General features: G+C 36.1%; 2 protein-coding genes across 4 annotated transcripts in view; both read left to right on the top strand.

Moving 5' to 3' along the window:
- The first annotated feature begins 969 nt into the window (after positions 1 to 969).
- On the top strand, positions 970 to 3165 carry snrpd2 (small nuclear ribonucleoprotein D2 polypeptide). The gene is made up of 3 exons (XM_043264033.1): positions 970 to 1099; positions 1501 to 1680; positions 2750 to 3165. Coding segments are annotated over exons 1-3 (357 nt in total). The 5' UTR covers positions 970 to 1097; the 3' UTR covers positions 2925 to 3165.
- Positions 3166 to 10145: 6980 nt separating this feature from the next.
- The window catches only part of vaspb (vasodilator stimulated phosphoprotein b), a 31049-nt gene continuing 15938 nt past the window's right edge, over positions 10146 to 25256 (top strand). Inside the window, exon 1 of one of the 3 annotated variants that reach the window (XM_043264780.1) lies at positions 10146 to 10659. In XM_043264780.1, the coding sequence (XP_043120715.1) occupies positions 10655 to 10659 (5 nt within the window). In that variant the 5' untranslated portion in view covers positions 10146 to 10654. The remainder of the gene's footprint in view (positions 10660 to 25256) is intronic. The other 2 variants (XM_043264779.1, XM_043264781.1) reach the window with 2 other exon arrangements.

Genomic DNA, 25256 nt, shown 5'->3' with positions numbered 1-25256 from the left:
TATATATATATATATATATATTTGTGTGTGCATGCGTGTGTTTTTTAAAAGTGTATCCATATCCACACATATTAAATATTTTATATATATATATATATATATATATATATATATATATATTTATATATATGTATATTAGATTTACTTGTATATTAGATTTTAAGTGAATTCTTTATCTTTTAATATCATTTTAATTAAAAACAATTATATATTATATATATATATATATATATATATATATATATATATATATATATATATATACTTATATATTATAATTTATTCCTGTAAGCTGAGTAACTGAATTTTCATCATCCTTACTCCAGTATTCAGTGTCACATGATCCTTGAGAAATCATCTTAATATGCTGATTTATAGTCAATGTTGGATACCGTTCCACTGCTTAATATTCTTTGTGACCTGTGAAACTTTTCAGGATGTTTTGTTAATTAAAAAGTTAAATGAATGTTTATTTTGTGTTACAATATACACTACTATTCTGAGGTTTGGGGTAATTCGTTTTTTTATTTTTTCCTTAATTTATTTAGTGATTTATTTTTACAGTAATTAATACTTTTAATTATCAGGGATGTGTTAAATGTATAAAAGTGATAGTAAAGACAGTGATAGTAAAGACAGTTTATAAAGTTTATATAAATAATTTATATAAAGAATAATAAAACTATAATATATATATATATATATATATATATGCATATATATATATATGTATATATGTATGTATAAATCAGCATATTAGAATGATTTCTGAAGGATCATGTGACACTGAATATACTAGGAAACCAATATTTTCAAATCAGAAAAAAAATATTATATAAGTTTAACGATGACATTATTTAACTATTTCTAATAGTATTTTATAGTTTTGCATAAATACGGAATATCATAAATACTATATAAAACCTGTAAACAAGTATAAAACTTACATTGTAGGGCTAAAACCGGAACCGGAACTTACCGCTGTGTAAGGCGGCACAGACCCGGAAGTGACTTTAACGTTGTGGAAACGTGAGGCGCCTGTGTGCAGCTGCTCTCATTTCACCGAAGACAGTTGAAACGCCGAAACCCACTAAAACATGTAAGTTAACTTTTCTGCATACAGTATATTATTATAACGTTAACCTTTTTACAACAGGCCACTAAAGCGCTTTGTAGTTCCATCACCGCAGAAGAAGTCAATTAGCAAGACTAATGCTAATGTTAGCAGCTACAACGGATCATCTATTGTACTCGTTATTAGGATTCTGAATACACATATAATTGTCGTTTCTTCTCGTTATATTCTTCTGTGCGCTTTGTTTCGGAATCGTTACGCTCTTAATAAATGTTCTTTAAAAGTTCTTTATCGCTATTTCTTAATCATATAAATTTGTGGTATTGTAGGTATAGACGCTTCATATGATTCACCCCGCACTAAATGCTTCCAAACTAGCACCTGTACGCTTTCTAACTCCATAACCTTCTCGTTCCCTTTATCAGGAGTTTGTTAAACAAGCCCAAATCTGAGATGACTCCAGAGGAGCTCCAGAAGCGCGAGGAGGAAGAGTTTAACACCGGTCCGCTCTCAGTGCTCACCCAGTCTGTAAAGAACAACACACAGGTTCTCATCAACTGCCGCAACAATAAGAAGCTGCTGGGCAGAGTCAAAGCGTTCGACAGGTACCTGATGACCTCCGTTTATGATGTGTGGTCAAACTATAAACTAACACTGATCTGTTAATCATCATAACACAGTTCATATATCCTTACATTATAACACGGACACACACATGAGCCTCTTTCAGGAGGATTTTAGCCCTGTGTGCACAATGCACTTAGCCTTGTTTAATGTTAAATTGAATTTGAGTGTTGTAAATGAGTGAGTGTCTGCACAGACTTTATTATTTTGCCCAAGACGTGCCCAATCACTGCCGAGCAAGGGCTTTCCTTGCCTTTCATTGACAGCTTTCCATCACTTATACTAAACGTTACATGCTCTGGCCTTTAATATGCCCAGTAAGTTTATTAAGCGATGCCCATCAAATTTCAAACACAATAAACAACTTTTATACATACTCAGATCTCTCATTAGCCAGATGTACATAAGTGTTTGCATAAGATGACATGGCTCTCTAACATATATATATATATATATATATATATATATATATATATATATATATATATATATATATATATATATATATATATATATATATATATATATATATATATATATATATATATATATATATATATATATATATATATATACACACACACATATATATATATATATATATATATATATATATATATATATATATATATATATATATATATATATATATATATATATTAATATAATATATAGCATGATTTTGCATCCATGTGGTCATAAAAGAGCATGATTTTGCATCCATGTGGTTTTAGTTGTTACTACATTTTATATAAATTGCATCAATTGTAGTGTTGATTTTACATGTGCAGTAAACCTCTTTTTCTAGTTTTGCAGCACAGGACTAAAATATCACATCAAATCCAATTGTAATTGCACTTTATGCTATTCTTTTGTTTTGCGTACGATTTCCGATCTCCCTCACCTACCATAGGATTTGAATTCAGATATATCTATTGAATGAAGACACATGCTGTAGATGGTTACAGAAATATTTAGACGCGGTACCACTTTACAAGTGGTTAAAAAAAAGGGTTTCATAATTTTTTTCGTCTCTCTCTGTATTTTCAGACACTGTAACATGGTATTAGAGAACGTCAAAGAAATGTGGACTGAGGTGCCCAAGAGCGGCAAGGGCAAGAAGAAGTCAAAGCCGGTGAACAAGGATCGATACATCTCCAAGATGTTCCTGAGAGGCGATTCGGTGATCGTGGTGCTGAGGAACCCGCTCATCACTGGGAAATAAAGCTGACGTGTACCACGTCTCCCGGACACTCATACAGCTCAGCTCTCATCGACCGCGTTTGAGCGAATGAAGTGTTTTGCGCTCGAGGAACAGTACAGATTGCCTTGCGCTGCAATAATTGTACCCCGATGGTAAATGTTTAGTATGGTTTTGAGATTGTCTGGTCAAAGAAAAGATGCCGTTTTTTTTTTGTAATTGTATAAAAATGCTTTTTTTCTAAATAAACATTTGGATATTCAAATCTCTAAATCTACCACCTGGTCCTTTTTAGCACTTACCTGCATACAGACAAAACTGAAAGAAAAGAAAAGTTTCACGTTGCTGTTTGTCCTCTTTCTTTCCCTCTCGCTGTCTGGTGCCCCCCTCCCTCCATCCGACTCTCATTTGGTAGAGTCCCTCGGCAGCAGCTTGGGTGTCAGTGTAGATTTCAGCAGGCAGCACTCAATAAGTGACAAACTGCCGTTTAAAGCCCTCTGCATTATTAATGTGACCAGATGTGCTGACTGTCACTTCACACCCCTGCCCTCCACCGTGGGCTCCGCTGACCCCTCGCACTAAAAGAGCTTTAACACCGTTCCTTTTTTATGTTTAAACCCATTTCTAGCGTTTTTGAAAATCAAAGATAATGTTCGTTTTTGGAAAATTTACAGCTTTCTGTCTCTAAAAAAGGGGGTGCACCTTGGTGAGAAATGTCAGATTTAAGTGTTTTTAAAGTATGTGGATGAAAGGGTTATCTCGGGACTTGACCTGAGAGGACAGTCTCAGGAAATCACTCAGTCAGGTTACTCAAATATTCAGTGGAACAATGAAAATCTAACACTGTGTATCACTTTGGCTTATTGTTATCCACTGGTGTCGTATTTGTTCAACTTGTTTGTTCCTTTCTTTTAATGTTTTTTAATGCAAAACTGGATAGAATAAATGTAAACTGATGGAATGTGTTTAATCGATTGTTAATCAATGCTCAAAATATTTAGATTTAGTAATTTTGTTAATGTTTGATTAGGCAGTCATCACTGCATTTATTGCATATATATATATATATATATATACACATATATATATATATATATATATATATATATATATACACATATATACACATTTATAATTGCATTGCCGTCAGTGTTTTATTTAAACTTTTTTGTAAGAGATTATTTTATTCAGCAATGTGACAGTAAATCATTTCTATCATCCAAATAAATAGTTTTTCGAGCCTTTATATTAATCAAAAAATCCTTTAGTGAAAAAATTTTCCATAGTGTAAAAAAAAGTATTAAGTTTTGTATTTTTAAAAATCTGTACATTAGAATGATTTCTGAAGCTGAAATAATTGGCAGTTGCTGCTTAAAATTGAAATGCAATCAAAGGAATAACTGAAAGGTACATACAGACTTGTATGACACGCGTAATAACATTTCAAAATATTTTTATGATGCTGTAACTTAAGCTCACAATTTCTTGCGCACTGTGGACATGAATGATTCCTCAAACTGTGCAGCTTTTGCTTTAAAGCGTCCAAAGGGTTTGTGAAAAATATCACTTTCACGAAAGCTTCTGAAGCCCGATCGGCGATGGGATGTTAAAGAAACACTTTCGAGCGGATTGCTGTAGCACTCACAGCGTGTTTTAGCTGCTCAGGGTTAATGACATTTTCCCAGGCTCCTGATCTGAGCTCCTGCACCTCGAGGTTCTTCTCCGGTTCCTCCGGGCCACTTCCTGCTGCGTGGTGTTCAGCCCTGGGCCGCTGCACCTGGATGCTGCGTGTGGGTTTGCCTGAAGCTCAGAATACTAGAGTCCTGACTTACAGGTGACGCCTCAGCCTGAGATCTTATCGTGAACCGCTGTCACGATTCTGATTTATAGGCTTAAAACCGCAGCGTTGGATATGTTTGGGTTGTCCTTTTTTGCAGTAATTTCGTGGGGAATTGTCTGTTGGACCTTGGTTTGTTTATACGATATCACCATCTAAATGTTAAATACTCGTCACTCATCAGTGAATACTTAATCCTTACTAGGCAGGCAAAAAAAAAAACCTTACGGCATATTAGTGTCTGTTATTAGTAATAATATTTTCTCCACTTTCTTGACAGATACATTATTGTACACAGAAATAAACCCATAAAACAATGTAATATCCTGAACAACCCGCGTGGCATACGCCTAAAAAGTGAACTTTTGATGAACTTGATCTGTTTAAAATATATATAAATTAATTTGGCACTAATTTGGCAAATTTTGTTATCTCATGTGTTTTAAAACCGTGACGTTAACCAGGACATAATTAAGCTAGTTTGCCCTTTAAAAATGTAACATGCCACCAAAATAATAAAATTAAAAAATTAAAATAACTGCAATAATAGTTTCTTCCCCCATTTTTCACTACATCTGTCCTAAACATATTTGGATGCCAAAACCACATTTCTGAAACTCGTTGAATAACATGTCATATTTAAAAGCTATTTTATAATAAATAGTATAAGCTAAAATCATTTATTTGAGCATTTTTTTCACTTTACACTTAATCGAAACTGGGTTTTGCTTTACTCGGGTTAAACTTGCTGTCTTTGCAGTAACCCCAGGTGTAGAGAAACTCATGAACAATGTAAAATGGTTATTGTTTCTGTTTTTAAAAAATGGTTTTAAAAATTAAAACAATGTAAAAGAGTAAATTATACACATGGCAGGTAGAATTATTTTAATGTCAAGGCATTTTTATTAAAGCCTGAATATATCACAAATGTTGGCAAATTGTATAAAACCTGTATAAAATCACAAATATGAATAATATTACAAACACTGCTATTAAAAACCGCTATTAAAAGATCAAAATACAGATTTTTTTTTTTAAGTTATATTTGCTTGGCCCTACACTCTTAAAATAAAGTGCTTCTCGATGTCATAAAATAATATTTTTTGTATAAATGATTCCATGAAGAACCTTTAGCATCTGAAAAACATTCCTGTTTCACGAAAGGTTCTTTGTAGGTTCTTCAGATTATAAAAAGGTTAAAAAAAACATATGGTTCTTTGTGAATCAAAAAGAGTATCTCTGTGAAGAACATAGCAATGTATTATTATTAATATTAGTTGATTAACTCCTTGTTTTATAAATTGAAATTACGCTTTTATTAAATATTACATTAGAAAAGTGCTTATTTTCCAAATGTATTTTGCCACGTGTATTTTTTTTATAGATTTTAAGACTTTTACATTTATATAAAAAGTACACACTACAAGATATTTACATTGAAAAATATATAAGAAACAAGAACTATAATAACTTTTATAAATTTATTCTACAAGAATAAAACCTTAGACGTGGCATTAGCCACTAAAACATATACACAAGACTAAAATATTACACTAAAATAATGTAGAAACATTTTTCGCACACACAGTTTCACCAATAATTGCAACCAATCAGTAAAGTTGAATTAATCAAGATTTTCCCATGTTGTAAAACTAAAATAGACTCCAGTAGGCTTATGTTTTATTTTAATTTCCCTCTCCCCCCATACAGTGCACTAGTTATTTTTAGTATTATAATATATGGCCGAGTTAAGTTGATATTTAGTAAAATGCAGACCTCGAATCATTCTATACACTTCCATTTCATTTCTCCAATGGAAACGACCCACCTGATAAAGCACGAAACAAACACCTGATGGAAATTATGGAAACATTTTCAAGACCAGAGCATGTTTCTTAAAATCTGCTATACGACTTAAAACGCAGAAACGACAACGCAAGCATATTCATTTGACTTTTGAGCGGCGCGGTTTTGGCGGGATTTGTCCAGCTTTCCGGTTTCACCGTTCTCGCGTTTTTTCTGTTTTTCTCGGAGAGTGTGAAATGAACTTGAATAAGTTTGCTCGGGGTGACTGCTCTTGGCAGGAAAGCGGTATGTTTTATTCAGCAAGTCGAGGCGATAAGAGGGGAAGTGTGATTATGATAGCGATCGGTCACGCGTCGATACTCGGTCCCTCCCCCCCGCGCGCGCAACGCGATACTGTCGCCCGGCGCGCGGGGCTCTCGCGTCAGCCATCGATCGCGCGCGCGGTAACTCGAGACGCCGCAGTTTGTTTCCAAGCAGCTCCGCAGCCGCGAGATCGGGTGCGCGCGGAGCAGCCAAAGGGTGACAGGACAGTCGCGACGCACAAAACGCCTGATGTCTCTCGATCTGTTTGAATGAAATTAAATAAAATAGCATGTATAAAAACTAAAACGCTAGCACCACAAAACACAGGACTCATCACAAACATCTCCGCTGACAAGCAGGATAGAAAGTGATCTCGAGGGGACAAAAAAAAAAAAACATCACAAATTATCAATAATACTTCCGAACATGCTTTGTTTAAAACGTTGTTTTTTTAAAAAGAAAATTAAGGGTATTTCTTAAAATGGTCGGTTTTTCATTACAGCAGCCAGAGAAAGATTTTCTGATAATGCACAGACAAGGCCAGCTCAAAACGAAGTATTTATTTAATAATTTTAAATGTATTTTAATACAATATTATTAAACAAACCGGTCCTTAAAAGGTTTGATGTTTATGTTTAGGTTATATATTCATCCCTAAAATATACGGGGACAAATATCATAATAAAGATATATATATGATAAATGATAAATAAATATGTAAATACTTATTTCAATGTTATTTCAATTATGAGTTAAATCTGAATCTCTTGTCTTGTTACAATAAATAATAATAGGACTGTCTATACGGTCTAAAATGTATTTTATTTATTTATTTTTTTTTACTGTATTCACATTTGTGTTTTTAACCACTGTTTCTTTCTTTGCATCTGCTTAAATTTAGTTGTTTTGTTTTAGTTTTAAATATTTCGTGCCTCAAATTAGATACACACTCATTTTACATTTCGGATTCATTTTAGTTTAATTAAATTTCTTGGCTTCGGCGACCGCATTTTTTAACTATAATTTTTTTTTTTTTATCGTCACGTGTCTATATCCTGCTATATATGTGCTTGCATCCCCATCTAGTGGTAAACATGATAAATGTCTTACTGTTAAAGTACAGCCAAAGATTGTCCACTAGGTGACGGAATATGACTACCATTTAAACTTGCCATGGATTTAAAAAATGACTTTCTAAATAATTTTTCTAAGGAGAAAGTTAAATCAGACCGGTTTTCTGTTTGCCATATCAACAGACTGCAGATCATTTGCTCATAATTGCTAGCTGGGTCGGTGTTGTTAGGCCTCCGTCACTATGCACACGCGTGGCCTTTCATGCTTTAACCCATTACTCCGTTTGTGATGATTGTGAAAGCGTGCAGAGAATATCACGCGTAGGCCGCAAGAGTCCGAAGTGCCGTCCTGTGAAACTGTGCCATGCAAGCAGAGCCAGAATGGGAGCTCGTAAAAAAAAAAGTGGCTCAATGGAGGAGGGGTGAGCCTAAAATTACAACTCGCTAGTTTCCTTTTAGATAAGACGCTTAATCAAAGCAGTCAGATGCGTATAATTCACATTACACATGCACAAACACACGCTACAAAAGGTCTTTTGATAGTTGTGCATCTGTGTCTTTCCTCATGCGTTCTCCTCTGAACCGAAACGGCACGCCTGACAGAATGAAAATCCGATTATGTAATTATCAAAGGCTTACATAATTACTTTAAATGCTTATTTATTTATTTGAAATCATGTCTGCGAGAGACGTAAACAGCCTCCTGCGGGGATTATAGATTATATAGATGGTTTCGTGTTTTTCAGGCATATGCATACATACTCTGCAATTTGATTTGGAAGGTTTTTAATAGACCTCCAGACGTGAGACAAACTATATGTATGTGTGTGTGTGTGTGTGTCTGTGTGTGTGTGTATGTGTGTGTGTGTGTGTGTGTGTGTGAGAGAGAGAGAGAACGTGAGACAGTACGGTGGCAGATGTGACACACATGTTTGGATGTTTTCCATCTATCCAAAGAAATGCCAGCAAATGAGGTGATATTTGATCATCATATGCAAGCTATTTCAATTTTCCTTTTTTAATGTAAATTTAATGTGCATGGACACATATTGTCACAGTAAAGGTGACCGTTTATGAAGTTATCTATCTATCCATCTATCTATCTATCTATCTATCTATCTATCTATCTATCTATCTATCTATCTATCTATCTATCTATCTATCATCCATCTTTCTATCAATCTATCTATCAATCTATCTATCTATCTATCTATCATCCATCTTTCTATCTATCTATCTATCTATCTATCATCTATCTATCTATCTATCTATCTATCTATCTATCTATCTATCATCCATCTTTCTATCTATGTATCTATCATCTATCTATCTATCTATCTATCTATCTATCTATCTATCTATCTATCTATCTATCATCCATCTTTCTATCAATCTATCTATCTATCTATCATCCATCTTTCTATCTATGTATCTATCATCTATCTATCTATCTATCATCCATCTTTCTATCTATGTATCTATCATCTATCTATCTATCTATCTATCTATCTATCTATCTATCTATCTATCTATCTATCTATCATCCATCTTTCTATCTATGTATCTATCTTCTATCTATCTATCTATCTATCTATCTATCTATCTATCTATCTATCTATGTATCTATCATCTATCTATCTATCTATCATCTATCTATCTATCTATCTATCTATCTATCTATCTATCCTGTCTACATGTATAAAAAACTCCCATGACCTTATAGGATAAATGGTTTTATATAGTAAATGGATGGAAAATATCATTAATTTAGGTATCGCAACATTACATTGCGCAGTATGAAAATCAATATTCATTTTGAGCTGAAGATTACATTTAAAAGTGTTTTAATGATTAATCATGCGAAAGATAAACCTGACCTTTGACATCATACCGCACAGTTTATTGACAGTAATTATACACACTTAAATATTCAGTATTTTAGCCTACATTAAAAAAAAAGCATTACCGTGGAATAGACAAACTGTATAGCGTCGCCTTTTTGAAAAAGAACATAGCATACAACACACGGGGACATACAGTAAACATGTACGCGAGCGTTATATAAATATCTGCACAGAAACAAACAGCTAGGTTATGTAACGTACACGACACATACAACGAAGGGAGTTCAAGCTAACTTTTCAGCCAGAGAGGTACGGCTCATCGCGTCGTTTCCCTCAGAAGAGTTTAATTCGCGCGAGGCATTACGGAGCTCGGCCGCTAGGGAGTGGATGAGTACGTTTCTCTGCCTGTTTTTTCAGCTCGGGAGGGGGAGACAGACAGGAATGAAAGCTTTTCCTCAGAGTTGAGGAGCAGGTTGGGCTTTCGGTCGCGAACGAGCGATAACAGAGCGACCGGAGAACGAGAGGAGTTTTTCCCCCGAAAACCGCTTGCGTACTTTTACGAACAGCCGCGCGCACGGAGACGAGGGCATGCGGCGGAACACGCGCAGACTTTGCTCGGAGCGAGACGTGAGTCTAGGATACTGATTAGAGTTGACACAAGCCCAGCTCCAGTAGCAACTCTATCCACACTTCACCTCCAACCCCCCCCCTCCTTCGCTCCTCAACCAGGAAATCATCGCGCCGCGCCGCTTATCCTTCTTCCCACAGATTAAACAAAAACACCGAACCCCTCCGTGGGTTCATCCATGAGGATCTCGTCGGTTTCTCTTCCGTTTTCGCCTCTGGAAGTTCGGCTTTACGTCTGAAGAGGATCCGCGCTGTCGTCGAACAATGAGGTAAATCACGTCAAAGCGCGTTTGCCGCCGACGCTTTTGTGTGTAGTTAGTTTTAAGCGCGCTACAGTGTGACCGAGGCCGCGTGTGCGAGTCCGCTCTGTTACTCACTTTCCGCTCTGTTACTCGCTCCTGTTGGAGGTGGGCCGTCGCAGGAGCAAGTGTGTCCTTTCGGGCTGTTTACACGCTCCGACTTGTTCGGTTCGGTCGGCTTTGACAGCCGCCGAGTTCTCGTGCCGCTCCGCTGGCCGGTGAACGTCGAACAGTTTCGCACTGATTTTTTTTCTTCTTCTTCTTCACGGGATACTTTGAATGAGTTTAAATGAAACGAGCCCGTGGCAGCAAACGGGTGTCTGGGGAAGGTGTTTTTAAGGCGCTCTGTCGAAGGAACGATGTCTTTAAATTGTTAATAAAGCCAAGCTGAATGATTTTCAAGCTGAAGTTAAGGATGTAGGCGACCTATCCTGTAAAAAACTTTTTTTTTTCTCTTCATTTGTGGCTATTACTATCCTTGTCCTTTACGTCTAGCGCCACGCAGGCTATTAGAAAGATAATGTAATCCTGAGATTACTTAAAATACACATTTTTCCATTGATTTATTGTTTACTGTACAAACTCGGTACAGGGTTGAAAAAACGATACCGTATATACTTAAATATTTACACAGCTTTTTAAAGTTTCTTATACAAGTATATATATCTTATACTACATAAGCCTACTAATATCATCTTTTGGGGACTACATCGGTGAGCTTATTTCAACGTTATTTAATTGTACCCAAACTGTGAAAGTTTGAAAGTGTTTTTTTTTTTAAGATATGGTGCAGGTGCATTGTTCAGGCGTAATTTCTCCAATAAAATAGTTTTACGGAAGACGCATTTTAACAAATTGTTGTCGATAAGTGTGTCCTCGGGCCTTACGCGCGAAGTTGTTTATTGTGCATGTTGAAAATGCAGCTGTCAAACGGTAAATTGGCTCTTTGTAACACGTAGCCAGTCCTCTTTTGTGAGCCCTCCCGGTTGTTTCTGTTTCTGGGAGTTGGCCGCGTCTCGAATGCACAAATCCTACTGCGGCGAGGGCTGGGCTCATGAATATTAATTAGGCGACGGGACGCTCACCCAGTAGCCGAAAGCCTGGCGTTCTTATGAATATGTATGAGCACGGCCTTCGCCGTAGTAGGGTTGTTAATTTGGGCGGCCAGGGTTGTACCCGGAACTAACCTACATTTGTTCCATACATGGAGCACTGAAGCCTGATAACTCCACATCCTGCTGCGGCCTGTGCACTTTTACAGTTCAAGGCCACTTCTCTAGTTTGGTTCAGTTTAAATCAAACAAATAAAAGCAGCTTTATTAAACCACCAGTGAAATGTTTTTGTTTCTAACTCCATTGTATGTTAAAATCCCTACACTACGTTATCGGCACAGTCATTTAAATAATAATAATGGAAAAAAAAGGTTTTTAATTTGTACACTTTTGCTTTAATAACATATATATATATATATATATATATATATATATATATATATATATATATATATATATATATATATATATATATATATATATAAATAAATAAATACGTACTACTTATAACTAAACCCGACAATTATGTTCTCCAGCGTGATTTGAAATGTTTCAGAGTGTCTCGTGCTTCAATGGATGCAAGAAAATCTGATCATCTGTACAAAGGCGTTAATGGTCTGTACGTAATGTCCAAAATTTGTTTACGTTTGAATAGCGCAGTCGGTGTAAGTCAGAATCTTAAAATATTTACTTTTCACTGTACTTCATGGTTTTCTACGTTTTGTGCGTTCTTAATAAAGTTTTATTATTTGGTAAAATTCTAGACACGGGCGCTGTGGTGCAGGCATCCAGTTTTGTTTAAAGGAAGAGAAGCACCAGCGCATCTTGAGAATTTAAAACACTCATTTTGCTATGTAAATAACAACAGTAACCTGCGTGACGGGTTTTCGTCAATGCATCTTTTAGGTCTGTCTCGCACCAAAATAAAAAAATCCTCAGCTATGCATTTTCATGCAAATTTTAGCGACGCCTATCAGCACATCGTGGGTTACGACACATGATTTTGCTCAGGGAGGCCCGCTGGGTCCCAGCAAAGGGCTCCGGGGTCTGTGCCGACCACGCTCTGCGGCCATGAGTTTACCGTGTTGGGTCTGCTTGCATAATAGGTGAAGAATGGAATGTTGTCACATTTACAAGTTTATTGTCCTGTCATGTTGCGGAACGTCAATATCAGAATGCACTGGAGCGGTTAGCGTCTTGTTTTGAATTTCACCAGGCCATCCGATGCAACAATGGCCCCTCAGACTGACCTTGTCATTTGGGAAGCCCAGTATTGAATTCACGGGAACCCAGGCTAAGTCACTGACCTCCAGTCCCTGGGTTAAAATTACAAAGGCAAACAATCAAAAGTTTTAGTGATATTCACGGGCAGCTTACAGTTCTCTTTTTTAAAAAGCGAAGTAAGCTATTTATTTACTAGTGACTTAGAACGGATCAAACAGCGTGAGTGGCACACGACTGGGATTAATTTAGTTTTTTTAGCAAATTTATTGACATTTAGTTATTGAGATAATAATAAAATAAAAAAGTGACGTCTAATCAATTGACTTATTAATTTATTTGATGCAATTTATTATAAAAATGGTGATAATCGAGTAAATGCTTCAAATGTTTACTATTTAATTTGTGTGAAATTTGAAATGAAAGAAAAGTTCTTTAAATTAGGAAAACTGTGTGATAGTCCTGTTTTAATAAACATTATTATTACTTGTAGAAGTACTTGTAGAAGTTTTTTTTTTTGTCATAATTTCCTTGTGGCGTAATATTTACAGACACTGGTCCATAGAAACCTAACTATTGCTTTACCATTTATACTGCAGAATATATGTATCCGTCCGGCTATTAGTGATGCCCACAGCTTCATGATATTTACACACAGTCCATCAGAATCATTGAGTAATGGGGAAATGCACACAAATCAAGAGGAAGAAGAGTGTGGTTGTTATGGCCTGAGTTTTGGGCAGGCCCGTCTGTTTTGTCTGAGCAATGAAAGACATTTTTGAAATGGAAAAGATCTTTTTTTTTTCGCTGTTGTTTTTAGTGCCCCCAGTGGGACCGAAACGACTCACTTCAACTTTGAACGCAAACACAAACGCACAGGTGGTTCGCATGCAGCTGGCTTTCCACGCTCGCTGCGTAATCAGTCCAGTTTGTTCCTGTGTGTATTTCTGTCACTGAGACACAGCCTGTCGTCCTGGAAGTGCACGTCTGATTAATGGCAGCTCTGTGATTCACCGCTGTTATCAGACCGATGACTGTGAAGGACTCGCCCAGCATGTCTTTATCTAAACGACTTCCATCTCAAGTGCTTCTCCGGGCTAAAGGGCTTCGGGGTGGCACTGGTGTCTTTGCGACCCGTGCCAGATGCTGCAGCGCGGTCCTTCTGCTGCTGGTATTTAATTTCTTATGATCCTGGGTGGTTACAGGCCATTAGATATTGAAACGATAACAAAAGCGTCAATTAAAATGGGTTTTTCAAGAGAGCAGACTGACTGATGGGCGTTGTAATGGAGAGATGTATTAGGGAATAACACATTTATGTATAAAATGGCTAAGAAATAAACATTTTGAGCATCTTGAGACAATGTTACAATTTTTAACAAATTTATAAGTAGCCTGCTACATCTTGGCATGTTACTCCATCACCAGTGTTGCTTATAAGAATGTGCATTTGTTGTTTATGAATACCTCAGCACGGGCTGCAATTCGATTAAAGCAAAACCTTAATGCTTACAAGAACACAGTAATGAACCGTAGTGCTGGATAAAAGCAGTGCATTAAGATGAAGTCTGAGAAAGAAATGCAAAATGGCAGTAGAATATTGTGTTGCTATATTATATTGATGAGAGTTGTATGGAAAAACAAATTGATTTTTGGATAAATGACAAGAAAGAAACCAGCAGTGCGTAACTTTACCTATCCTCTGGCCATCCTATGTGTAGACAAGTTTGTTTTTTCATCAGAACAGATTTGGAGTAATTTAGCATCGCGTACTTCAAATAAAACTGAAGAATGAACTAAAGTTAGGCAATTTAGAACTAAATCAAGCCAAAACTAAGTACATTTTGAGTTTGTTTTGGCGGATCGAATTGGCTCACCAAAGTGAACATTTTGATGAGTTCATTTTAGCTCCTAAACACTTTTGAGCTTCCGTTGGTCCGAGGCAGTTATGCAGTCGGTGGGCATTTTCTAAAACCCTTCTCTTCTCAACGTTTCTTATTCAGCCGAGGTCAGGCAAGGGAGCAACATCTCGCGGAAAGACTTTAAAAGTTCAACGAAAGCATTTAATTCCTACAAAGCAACGGCAACGAAGCTTGTGTCAACGACCCGGAGTTATGCAAAAAGCAGCGTAGACGAACATCAGATACAGAAGTTTTCCAATGCCATTCAAAAAATGGAAGGAAAAGTACTTCTTCTTTTTGCCTTCAAAAGAAGAACGAAAAATAAGTTTGTTTAAAGTGTGTCAGGGCCTTTAGTTGTTCACTAGTCGGTCCCTTGCAGTGAATGGGTCAGAATGTAAGTCCAAAAATGACAAAACTAATTCACAAATAATCGACTCCATTGATTTGTTTTGTGAAGCTTAAAGCTTCCTGTTTGCAATAAACAAGCTAATCTTTAATTTAATATTGCCACTCCTAGTTAAATTATTCAGTCCTCTATGGAAAATATAGCTTTCTTTAATTAATAAGTTGACTTAACTGAAACAGGACCGAAATATACATCGATCAAGTACAACTTTTAAAGCTAAAACGGTCTAAACAAATACGTTGGTCGATTTTGGTGTGAGACTGAGAGGACGACAGGGCATAGACTTTTTCACTAGAGAAAGAGATTAATTAATGGAATGGAGACTTATGGATTATTGTGAGGTTTTTATCAGCTGTTTTGACTCTCGTTCTGACGGCACCCATTTACTGCAGAGGATCTCTCGGCGAGAGAGCGAAGTAATGGTAAATTCCATTAGTGAAGAAACAAGCTTATCTTCTTTTGAGATGGAAATGTTTTCAGAAAATGTTCATTTTGGGGTGAACCATTCCTTTTAATGGAGAAAAAACTGTTTAATTGGTGAAATCCAGCTGATGACGGATGATAGGCAGACATAAATGACCTCAGTATTAAAGCTGTTTTATCTTCACAGCTATGGCTCATTGGAAGGGGTCAGCTTGAGGTCAACTAATGCGTATCATTTGGTCTTCATCAACCTTAAGTGGTTATCACTGAATGTAAATCTTTGTTGAAGTACATTTACAGGAAATAGTCACTGCCAAGAAGGATTCTGACATGAGCTGAATAATGACACACTTGTCTCATGTAGAGCTGTTTTTATAGCTGAAATTGTTTTATAGTAATGAAAATGAACACCGTTATTACCCTGTTTGTTACTGGGATGCTGCAAAGGCATGATCTGTTTTGTATGAAGAATTATATAAATAGATGTACCTTTGCTTGATATACATTGAGAAGTGTTGGTTACTTCATAGTCGTGGTTGTACACAGTTAAGTTTTGAACTGCATTACAAATCTTAAGTTTTTTATCACTTTTTCAAATTAGGAGCCTTGCATCATACCTCAGAAAAACCTGAAGATATTATTCGAGCAAAAATGAAATGCGTATGAAAGTGTGTTTCTGCTGCCGACTAAATAATAATAAAGGTCATTCTGACAACTTTATCTTAGACTTGCAACTTACAATGTCACACAATTCTGAATTAATAACATTTGCAAGTTTATTTTATCCAGTGACAGAAACAGGCTACCATAAATGACAATGTTGATATTTATATGAAATAGGAAAGAAAAGTTTTTAGTTTCTCCACTGAAAATCTACATCAGATTTCCTAGCAATGAGGTAACCTTTTACTTCTGAAATCGTTACTAACTCAAATGTCTTCGCTATTTATAGAGACTTTACTGTCCAATATTCATGAGAGCCTAATGCACCGTGTGCATTAATTTTCAATAATAGTAAATGTAATAATAGTCATTAATTAATCTGTACATAGAGGACCACTTGTGTATCATCTCACAGTCTTTTGTTAGGACTGAGACCAAAAATGACTGTTTGATTTCAAAGTGTTGTTCGTCATGAACCAGACTCGGTTGTGTAATTGCAGCCTTTCTTGCCTCAACATGTCCTGATTCTCTTTGGTATTTATTTATTGATTTATTTTCTGGTGCTGGCCCATAGTAAATCGTTGGAATTGCAGCCCTTATGCTGGCCATGAATCACCTATAGGTATCGAAAGCTAAGATGCGTATTGATCTAACTAAGCTTTTACATTTAGACGGCTAAAAACGTATGAAGAACAACTGCCTTAAATAAAACAAAGCCATTACTGTCTTGCACGCGGTGCTGTACTTTGGCATACAAATCTAATTGCTAATAGCAAATCACAGCATGTTCAGAAAAAATGAGAAAAATTAAGACTGCATAATGGGTTTCCCTGTATGGCTGACTAATAGCTATTTTACAGTAAAGCAGCTTGTGGCAACTGAGTTGGTTATATGTTCATGTTCTGAGGGGTAAAAAGCCCATTCCTTTCTTCCACAAGAGGAAGTAACATTAACAAAACCATTTGAGAGGGATCTAGATTTAGGTTGTTCAACACAGATGTGTGACCCTGGACCACGAAAGTCTTAAGTCGGTATAAGTTGGGGTATATTTATTGCAATGCACAGTTTGGGTCAAAATTATTGATTTTTCTTTTATGCCAAAAATGATTAGGACATTAAGATCATGCTCCATGAACATATTTAGTCAATTTCTTAGTGTGAATATATCAAAACGTAATTTTTGATTGGTAATATGCATTTGTATGAACCTAATTTGGTCAGCTTTGAAGGTGATTTTGCGTTTAATAACTTACCATATATCAATATACAGATTTTAGATGATGTGTAAATCTCGGTTTTGATAAACTGACCCTAAATAAATTGGTCCAGGGTCACACATATGCTTCTGTAGAGCCCAAAAAATGTAAAAGCTTCATTACCCATAATCTGGAAGAATTGCACTAGTTGCTCTAAAATAGCAGCACAGACATTATCCTTGTGATCCTAAACAACATATTTACTTCTAGTTGTATGTTTAACTACTATTTAAAAAAAACAATATTAAATTTGTATTATGTTTTTTACCTTCATTACTGATTTGATGCGGTCACTTACGCCTTGGCCTTTTTTTGTTTGGTTTTGTTTTTAGTACTTTTTGGTACTAAGCCTTTGTTTATGGTAGTTTTTTTAATCCTTTAAAAATATATATTTCTGTTACTAAGTTCACTGCACTTCACTTTTACAGTAACAACGGATAACCTTTTTTTTTTTTGGATTTGTGCAATTGTGGAAATCCTTGAAAGACTTCCACAGTTGCACCACTGTTACAACAAATAATAACAATGCTTAAAATCTCACTTCTGTTTGTGTATTCAAATGTAATAGGCTCTTTGAGATCTCTTCAACGTGGTGTATCAGTAGTAGGGGTCGTCGTGCACCCCGCGCCGTGTGTATTTGCTCGCTGTCGTTGGCCTCTGTTCTGTCAGGAGCCTGGCGCTCGGCCAGAGTCACAGCTCTTAGCTTGGCCTCTTTACAAAGCCTCTGTTACGCCATTGCCACTTGCTGATTGGTTCATTATCCAGCTCCATTGCTTTTGAATGGCTGATGAAACAGCCCTTAGACAAGATTAGGTGCTTAAAGAATCCTCTAGCGTTAAATGCTAGCAATATCCATCACTTTTATTCTTTGTTAAATGCTTGTAGGTGTTTGTCAAAACAACCACAAGCCATGTGAATTTACAGTATTCGACAATTTCCACATTTATCAGTGCTGAATTCTCTAAATGACTAAATAACTAGCTGACTTTGAAAGATATTCTATTAAAATAATTGAAATATGGTAATGTGTTAACTAGAACTCCCAGTACTCTTGGAGGCTGGAAGTATTATCAAGTTAGTCGAGCATTTATTAAACAGAAAAATAGACAGGCGACCTTTGTTATTAACAGTAGTTCCATTTTCAACATAAATCGCGCACCATCTTTCTAAACTTGTGATGAGAAGTGCTTATGTAAGTTCTGTTATGAGGAAAAAGGGGAAGCTTTAAGGGCTTCCTCATGGTGTCTTTGAGGGTTACAATGAATTTTATTATAATAATAATAATAATAATAATAATAATAAAGAATAATAAATGTATATATATATATATATATATATATATATATATATATATATATATATATATATATTTATTTATTTATTTATTTATTTATTTATTTTTTTTTCAGTGAGCTTTGAAAAAAACTCACTGGATTATTACAATGAATGACAAAATGAATGGAAATTTGGAAATTTAAACCAGTATTTCCTAGTTGCGAATTATAGCAAAACAAAGAAATAACCGACTTAACAACATTTTTAATCGGTAAAAAACTAGTGTTCAAATATTTTCAATTTCAATCAAATATTTTCAATTTTCCAATTTATATTTTTCTCTTTACACTCAGCAATAAAATATTTATTAAGGAAATATTTATCTAGGAAATTGTCATGTTTTATAAAGATACACGCTATATTTGATTGTTGTGAAATTTTGTCTACATTTATTTAAAAAACTGACAATAATAATATTTGGTTCAAATGAAGGAAATTCCTTGGTAAAAATATACTGGGAAACCCATCTGCGCAGATTTTGGTTGGCCTGCTGATGAATAAACAGGAGTTCAATCAATTTTTATTTTTTTAATTGGCCAGTTATACAAAATTTTTAGCGAATGATGATTCAAAAGGCCAAATATCAGGCCACAGAATTAGTTTGTTGCATTTATTTTCTTTTTGTAAACCAAACCCCTCATTTTAATGAAATGTGTTGTTGTGGGATTATCGTAAAAAACGTTAGAGGCAGATTTACATAGAGACATCCAGGAAACCAACCGACTCCTAATCTATTGAACAGCTGAACATGAAAGCCGATGCCTCTTGGTGCCAACAAAGCTCCTGATTGAAACTTGTGTGGTTTGTGTCGATACGTTCTTTAACAGCAGGAAGTTGTTGTAGGCCCCAAGCGGTTTTTCATGAATAACAGTATCCTTTAAACTGTGGCGTATTCTGTTTTACAGATCATAGCACACTTATTTGTTTGAAGACTGTTTCTTTCAGCATATGTGTCCAGATAACACAACACTGAGACCCATGTGCACAGGCGGTGATGTCATAACGGCCAGCTGTTCTGCAGAGAACAACCGTTTTAAACACACTCTCTGTATGCTCTGTATGAGAGAGAGAGAGAGAGAGAGAGAGAGAGAGAGAGAGAGAGAGAGAGAGAGAGAGAGAGAGAGAGAGAGAGAGAGAGAGAGAGAGAGAGAGAGAGAGAGAGAGAGAGACATAGAGAGACATAGAGAGACATAGAGAGACATAGAGAGAGAGAGAGACATAGAGAGAGAGAGAGAGAGACAAAGTGTAATGGGGTTTAATGGACCTGGTGGTAAAGGAGCCCATGATTTAGTCTTTATTAGCACAGAACTCACGTCTCTGAGTATGTCTAGACAGATGCGAAGAAATTCAATAGCACTTTATTGACAAGAAAAAAAACGGCATCGCTTACAAAGACGAGGCATCCCTGGATATGGAAACATAGACATCATATTTTAAATGTTAAAATTGTGATTTCCAGGTCTATTTGGCTCGTTGGATGATACAATGGTTTGACAAAAAGCAAATAATAATTAGTCCCTACTACTCCTGCTACTACAAAAAAAAATAATAATGATAAAGATAAAGATAAATGAGACTGATTCAAAATCATGAGTTTTTAATGTAAACAAATAGGCCACATAAAAATGAGCATTCTACCATGATGGACTCACTATCATGTAGTACCAAACTTGTATGAATTTCTTACCTCTGCTATAGATATTCTGAAGAATGTAGGTAACCAATCGGTTTCTTGTAGCGATGGACATCCATAGTGTTTATTGACTATATTATTTTCATAGCATGGATTTGAGAGTGAGTAAATGATGATAGAATTTTTTGGGGGGGTCAGTTATTCCTTGAAAATTTTACACACCGTTCTACATTTAAACGCAACGTTAAAGTTTCATTCATTCTTCTTCAAAATTATATTTCGTTTTTCAGCGTAACACCGCATACTGTTCTGGGCTGCATTTCTCAACAGCATTGAAAGCCTAAGTTGATCATATAGCTTCGTAGATGATAGTAGTTCTATGAGCTTTTTGGAAAGTTCAAGGCCACTGGCTTTTCTTAACTTCCCACAGCAGATACTGCCTTATTTTCTTTACCCTGGTTTGCCTCTTAGTCAAATGAGAATGAATACAATACAATTGTTCTTGTTTGAGATTGCTGTCGGTTTCTGAGCGTAAGTGCGGAAGTCATATGGACAGCCTAAGATAAATTGTTCTGATGTCTTGAGATGTCTGGAGTCTGACCCCAGCGTTGGCCATGACTGCTGTCCAGACCAGACTATTCATCCCCAACAGATCTCCAGTAATGAATCGCATTTACTGCATTATTAACTCCAGGAATTTCATATTAAATTTGCCTTTCTGGTTCTTTAACTCAGCTCACTTGATATTAACTGCAAGCGCCCCTGGAGTTGTACTGATGAGCGTGTTAGGACAACAGCGAGCAGAATGATTGGCTGCCTCTTCGCGACTTCCCCTTCCCTGGGAAGGGGGGGGCTCTCCCAGGAAAAATATCTGTTGGGGGAGATATGCTCCAACCTGTAAAAGGAATTAAGAGCGAAAACCTACTGCCGTGTTTGATCGGCCTAATATGGCCATGTAGAGTGCCAGCCAGGGACATGAAGGAGGAGGAATGTGTTTGTTCTGTCGCTGTTTCAAAGGCCTTCGCTCGATGAGGAAGCAGTGTTTTAAAGGGCTAGATCACTCAGTAGTAAAATATCTGTTGCACAGCCTCATATCACTTCAAACCTCAAAAACATCTTTCTTTTGTAGAACATACAAGATACATTTTTGCTGGATTGGCCCGGCCTTAGTTTTTTCATTCAGTGGACCTGAATAATGATGGTCAATTCAAAGTTGATCGGTGCCACATCTAATGGACTGAATATGATAAAAGAATGTTATCTTCGAAACAGTTTGTTTTATTATGGAGTTTGAGAGCCCATTCACTTTCATTAGATCAGAAAACGGTAGTGATAGAAGGCTTGTGAGCCTTTTAAAGAAATAGTTTACCTTACATACATCCTGCCATAACTTTCTGACTCTCAAAAGTCAGTATGACTTTTTTTGTCCGTGAAATTTGGAAAAACATGGATTCCAAACAATGCTGGACCCCAGTGAGTTTTAATTTATAGATCCACAGAAGAAAGCAAGTCATACAGGATCGGACTGACATGAAATGTAAGGAAATGATGGCAAAATTGTCCTTATAAAGACTTTTGCATACATTTTTGCATACGTTTAACAAGCAGTTGAGATCTTAGTCCAAGTCATCATCTTCAACACAGAGAATCAAATTACATTGTGTGTTTTACTTAAGCAAAATTACCCAAGACTGAATGTCTGGAAAAACCTAAACCAACCAAACGCTTATCTGTGGAAAAAGTGCTTGTGGGCTTACTTGGATGAACTGCTCTCTTCAAGTCATTCCACAACATTTCTGTTGGATTCAGATAAGGACTTTTATTAGGCCTTTCCAAAACATGACATTCTTCTATTTCAACCACCTTCAAGACTTTCCCATTATTTCCAACTAAACGCAGTGATTTGCTCCTTGCTTTTCTGCCATGGAATGCTGAACACTGAACTCAGCCAAATGCTGGAGAGGTCTATAGATTTGTGGATGTTACTGTGGAGTTATTTGTTACCGTCCTGAATATCATACATCTTGCTATGGAAGTGTTTTTGTTGGACGACCACTCCTAGATAGAGTAACAGTGGTGTTGAATGTTTTCCATTTGTAGACGATGGACCTCAAACTCTTTTCCAGCTTGGTAGTTTTCCGGAGGTCCTCAGATATGTCTTTTCTTCTGACGTGGCAGATCGTCCGGTGTTAAGATGCATTTCCATCAACCCAAGCACAAGTGAATAATGCTAAATACAGACATAAACGGGTTATAAAACATTTTGAGTTCGTCCACTCTTGACCACTTTGAAAATGAGACGTGTTGTTAAAAAGCACACAAAAAAAAGCACTGTTATAGCAAAACGCCCAGTTTATTGTTGAAATTAATTTTCATCCTTTAAGGGATGAAAATCCGCTTGGAACCGTGCTTGGGATAGTTTTGCTTTAAAAGGATTATTTTATAACAGAGGAGAAAGGCTAAATTAACTGCTATGGTGACTCTTGCATGATTCAGTGCTTCTTACACGGACTCTAAAAGCTGTAGCCCACAGCACTTGGAAGAACAAGCTGAGACTTGAGAGAGGAGAGACAAAGAGAAAAGTTACCGTAACTAGAGCAAAGCAAGCAAGCGCCACCGTCACAGACTTTCCTTAAGCTTTGAATTACCAGTTAAAGACTAATCATAATTGAAACCGTTTTATTTCCTGACAAAAAAATGAGTCACTGTACTTTCTAAAGGTTTTGGTTTAGTAAGCTCCAGACTTAAGATGTCTTAACACATGTTCTCTGTTAAGAAAGTGGGTTTTTCCTGAACAAACTCTGACATTGCTGCTTATTAATAATCAATAAGGCAAAAAGTTCGGTGTTACTACCATGTTTTTTCTTTTTCTATTTTTGTAAGCCATAGTAATACTACGTTCACTTGGATGCTTACCGTGCAATTATAGAACTATCTATAATTAAATACGCTCATATGAGAATCATCCTCCATTTTAGTTTATTTGTCTCGCTCAAAAGTGATAGTTCTTCCAGTACTGGGCTTGAACCATTGACCTTTGTGTTTTCCAGCCTTAAACCGCTAAGCCACATCACACGTCCTCTTCAATGAAAGCGTGATTAAGTTTTATTTCGCGGCTGCATAATGCTGCTCAGTCTTTTGGTTAATATGGAAATGCGGTTAATGAAAAACATAGTGGTTGCAATGTTACGTGTGCCATAGAACTACAGCAAAGTTTCATATTCTCTCCAAATAACATTTGACCAGTAGAGAGGAAAATTAAAATATTTGGATTTTAAAAAAAACAAGGCATTTTGGCATTCTAGTAGGTGCATATGTGGTGTGTAAGATTTAGTTTTTTATTTCCAGTAGCCTGTCATTTCAACATTATAGCTTCCCAGAACACATTAGAAATCACTTACATGAGTGGAAAAGCAGATCTAAAATTTCACCCACGGAAATATTATATTTTTCTCCTCCAGTTCTAATTATAAATGTCCGCACGTATCCAAATATTTTTATACTTAATTTTATTTCTTAGGCCATCTGTGTCTTACAAGTCTTTGTGAGTAGGTAATTTTCACACCTCCTCTTACAAATATAACCAAAAGCTAAAATGGTTTTAGCCCAGCTGTTAATTCTATTTATACCCTTCAATAATTGCTTAACCAGAGGAACTGTTGAGTGTGAGTCTTTATTGTAATTTACTTGAAACCCATACGGAGTTAAAACTGTTTAAGCAAGACTTGACAGCTGATCTAAACCGCTATAAAGCATGACCCATTCTGCTGAGAGAAAGACCCTTCAAGTCCCACGAGTCCCATGAGTTCACATTCTTTTCTTCTTTTGTCCAAACACTCATCTGCCAGTCTCCGTATCTTATCCTCAGTGAGTCACTTGTAATTACACAGTGACCATTCAGCCCTTAACTGCCCCCTTTGAGGCGTCGTTGAGCTGAAGAACCAGGTGAACGGAGGGGAACAGAACATATTTGAGACGTTATAGAAGAGATGAAGGAGAGAGAGAGAGAGTTTCAGACAGATTAGCGGGCTTGACTCTACTTGTTAGTGTTCAAGGGCAGCTGTCTGCACAGCCTTATACAGACATTTCTTCAGCCATGCTCTGCAGCTTCCTGTTAACTCCTTCATTCCTAGGAAATTGTCAATTTGTGGTTATATAGTAGAGCGTCATGTATATTTCAAGTAGAGACAGTCGTTTAAATTGTAGATAATTTCTAGAGAGCTGCAAAATTAAACTTTGCACAAAGTGGGTTAATGAAAGCACAACTAAAACTCAGGAGAACCAATAAATCGCCACCATAAAGGAAAGACAAAATTGCCAATTAAACATGATTTTTTTTGAAATTGCAGTACTGACTGGTTTATTTTATTTTATTTTTTAATTTAAGTTTTGAATGTTTAATTATTTCAGCATATTCTAAGATTTTAATTGACATTATCTGCCATAGATTTTAAATCTATCATCAACTCAAACATATAAATAAATGTCTTTTGTGAGAATTTATTCGAAATGGAAATGATTATATAATGCATGTTATGAATATATTAAATCTGTTTTATATCTATGGATTAAGTTATTGTAATGAACGCTTCATACAGTTAGCATTTGCTTGTTATCTGTTATTAATTGTTTATGTACAGTTTGTGTGTGTGCGTGCCTTTCTCTTCATTAATAAT

Source organism: Puntigrus tetrazona, chromosome 18 (genome assembly GCF_018831695.1).
Source record: "Puntigrus tetrazona isolate hp1 chromosome 18, ASM1883169v1, whole genome shotgun sequence".
Lineage (NCBI taxonomy): Eukaryota > Metazoa > Chordata > Actinopteri > Cypriniformes > Cyprinidae > Puntigrus > Puntigrus tetrazona.
This window is presented reverse-complemented; position numbering and strand designations above follow the sequence as displayed.

What these genes read in the sequence shown, in the direction of transcription:
- snrpd2 (XM_043264033.1), top strand. An exon ending in AGAGTCAAAGCGTTCGACAG is followed by an intron (nt 1,681 to 2,749) that starts GTACCTGATGAC and finishes CTGTATTTTCAG; the next exon opens with ACACTGTAACATGGTATTAG.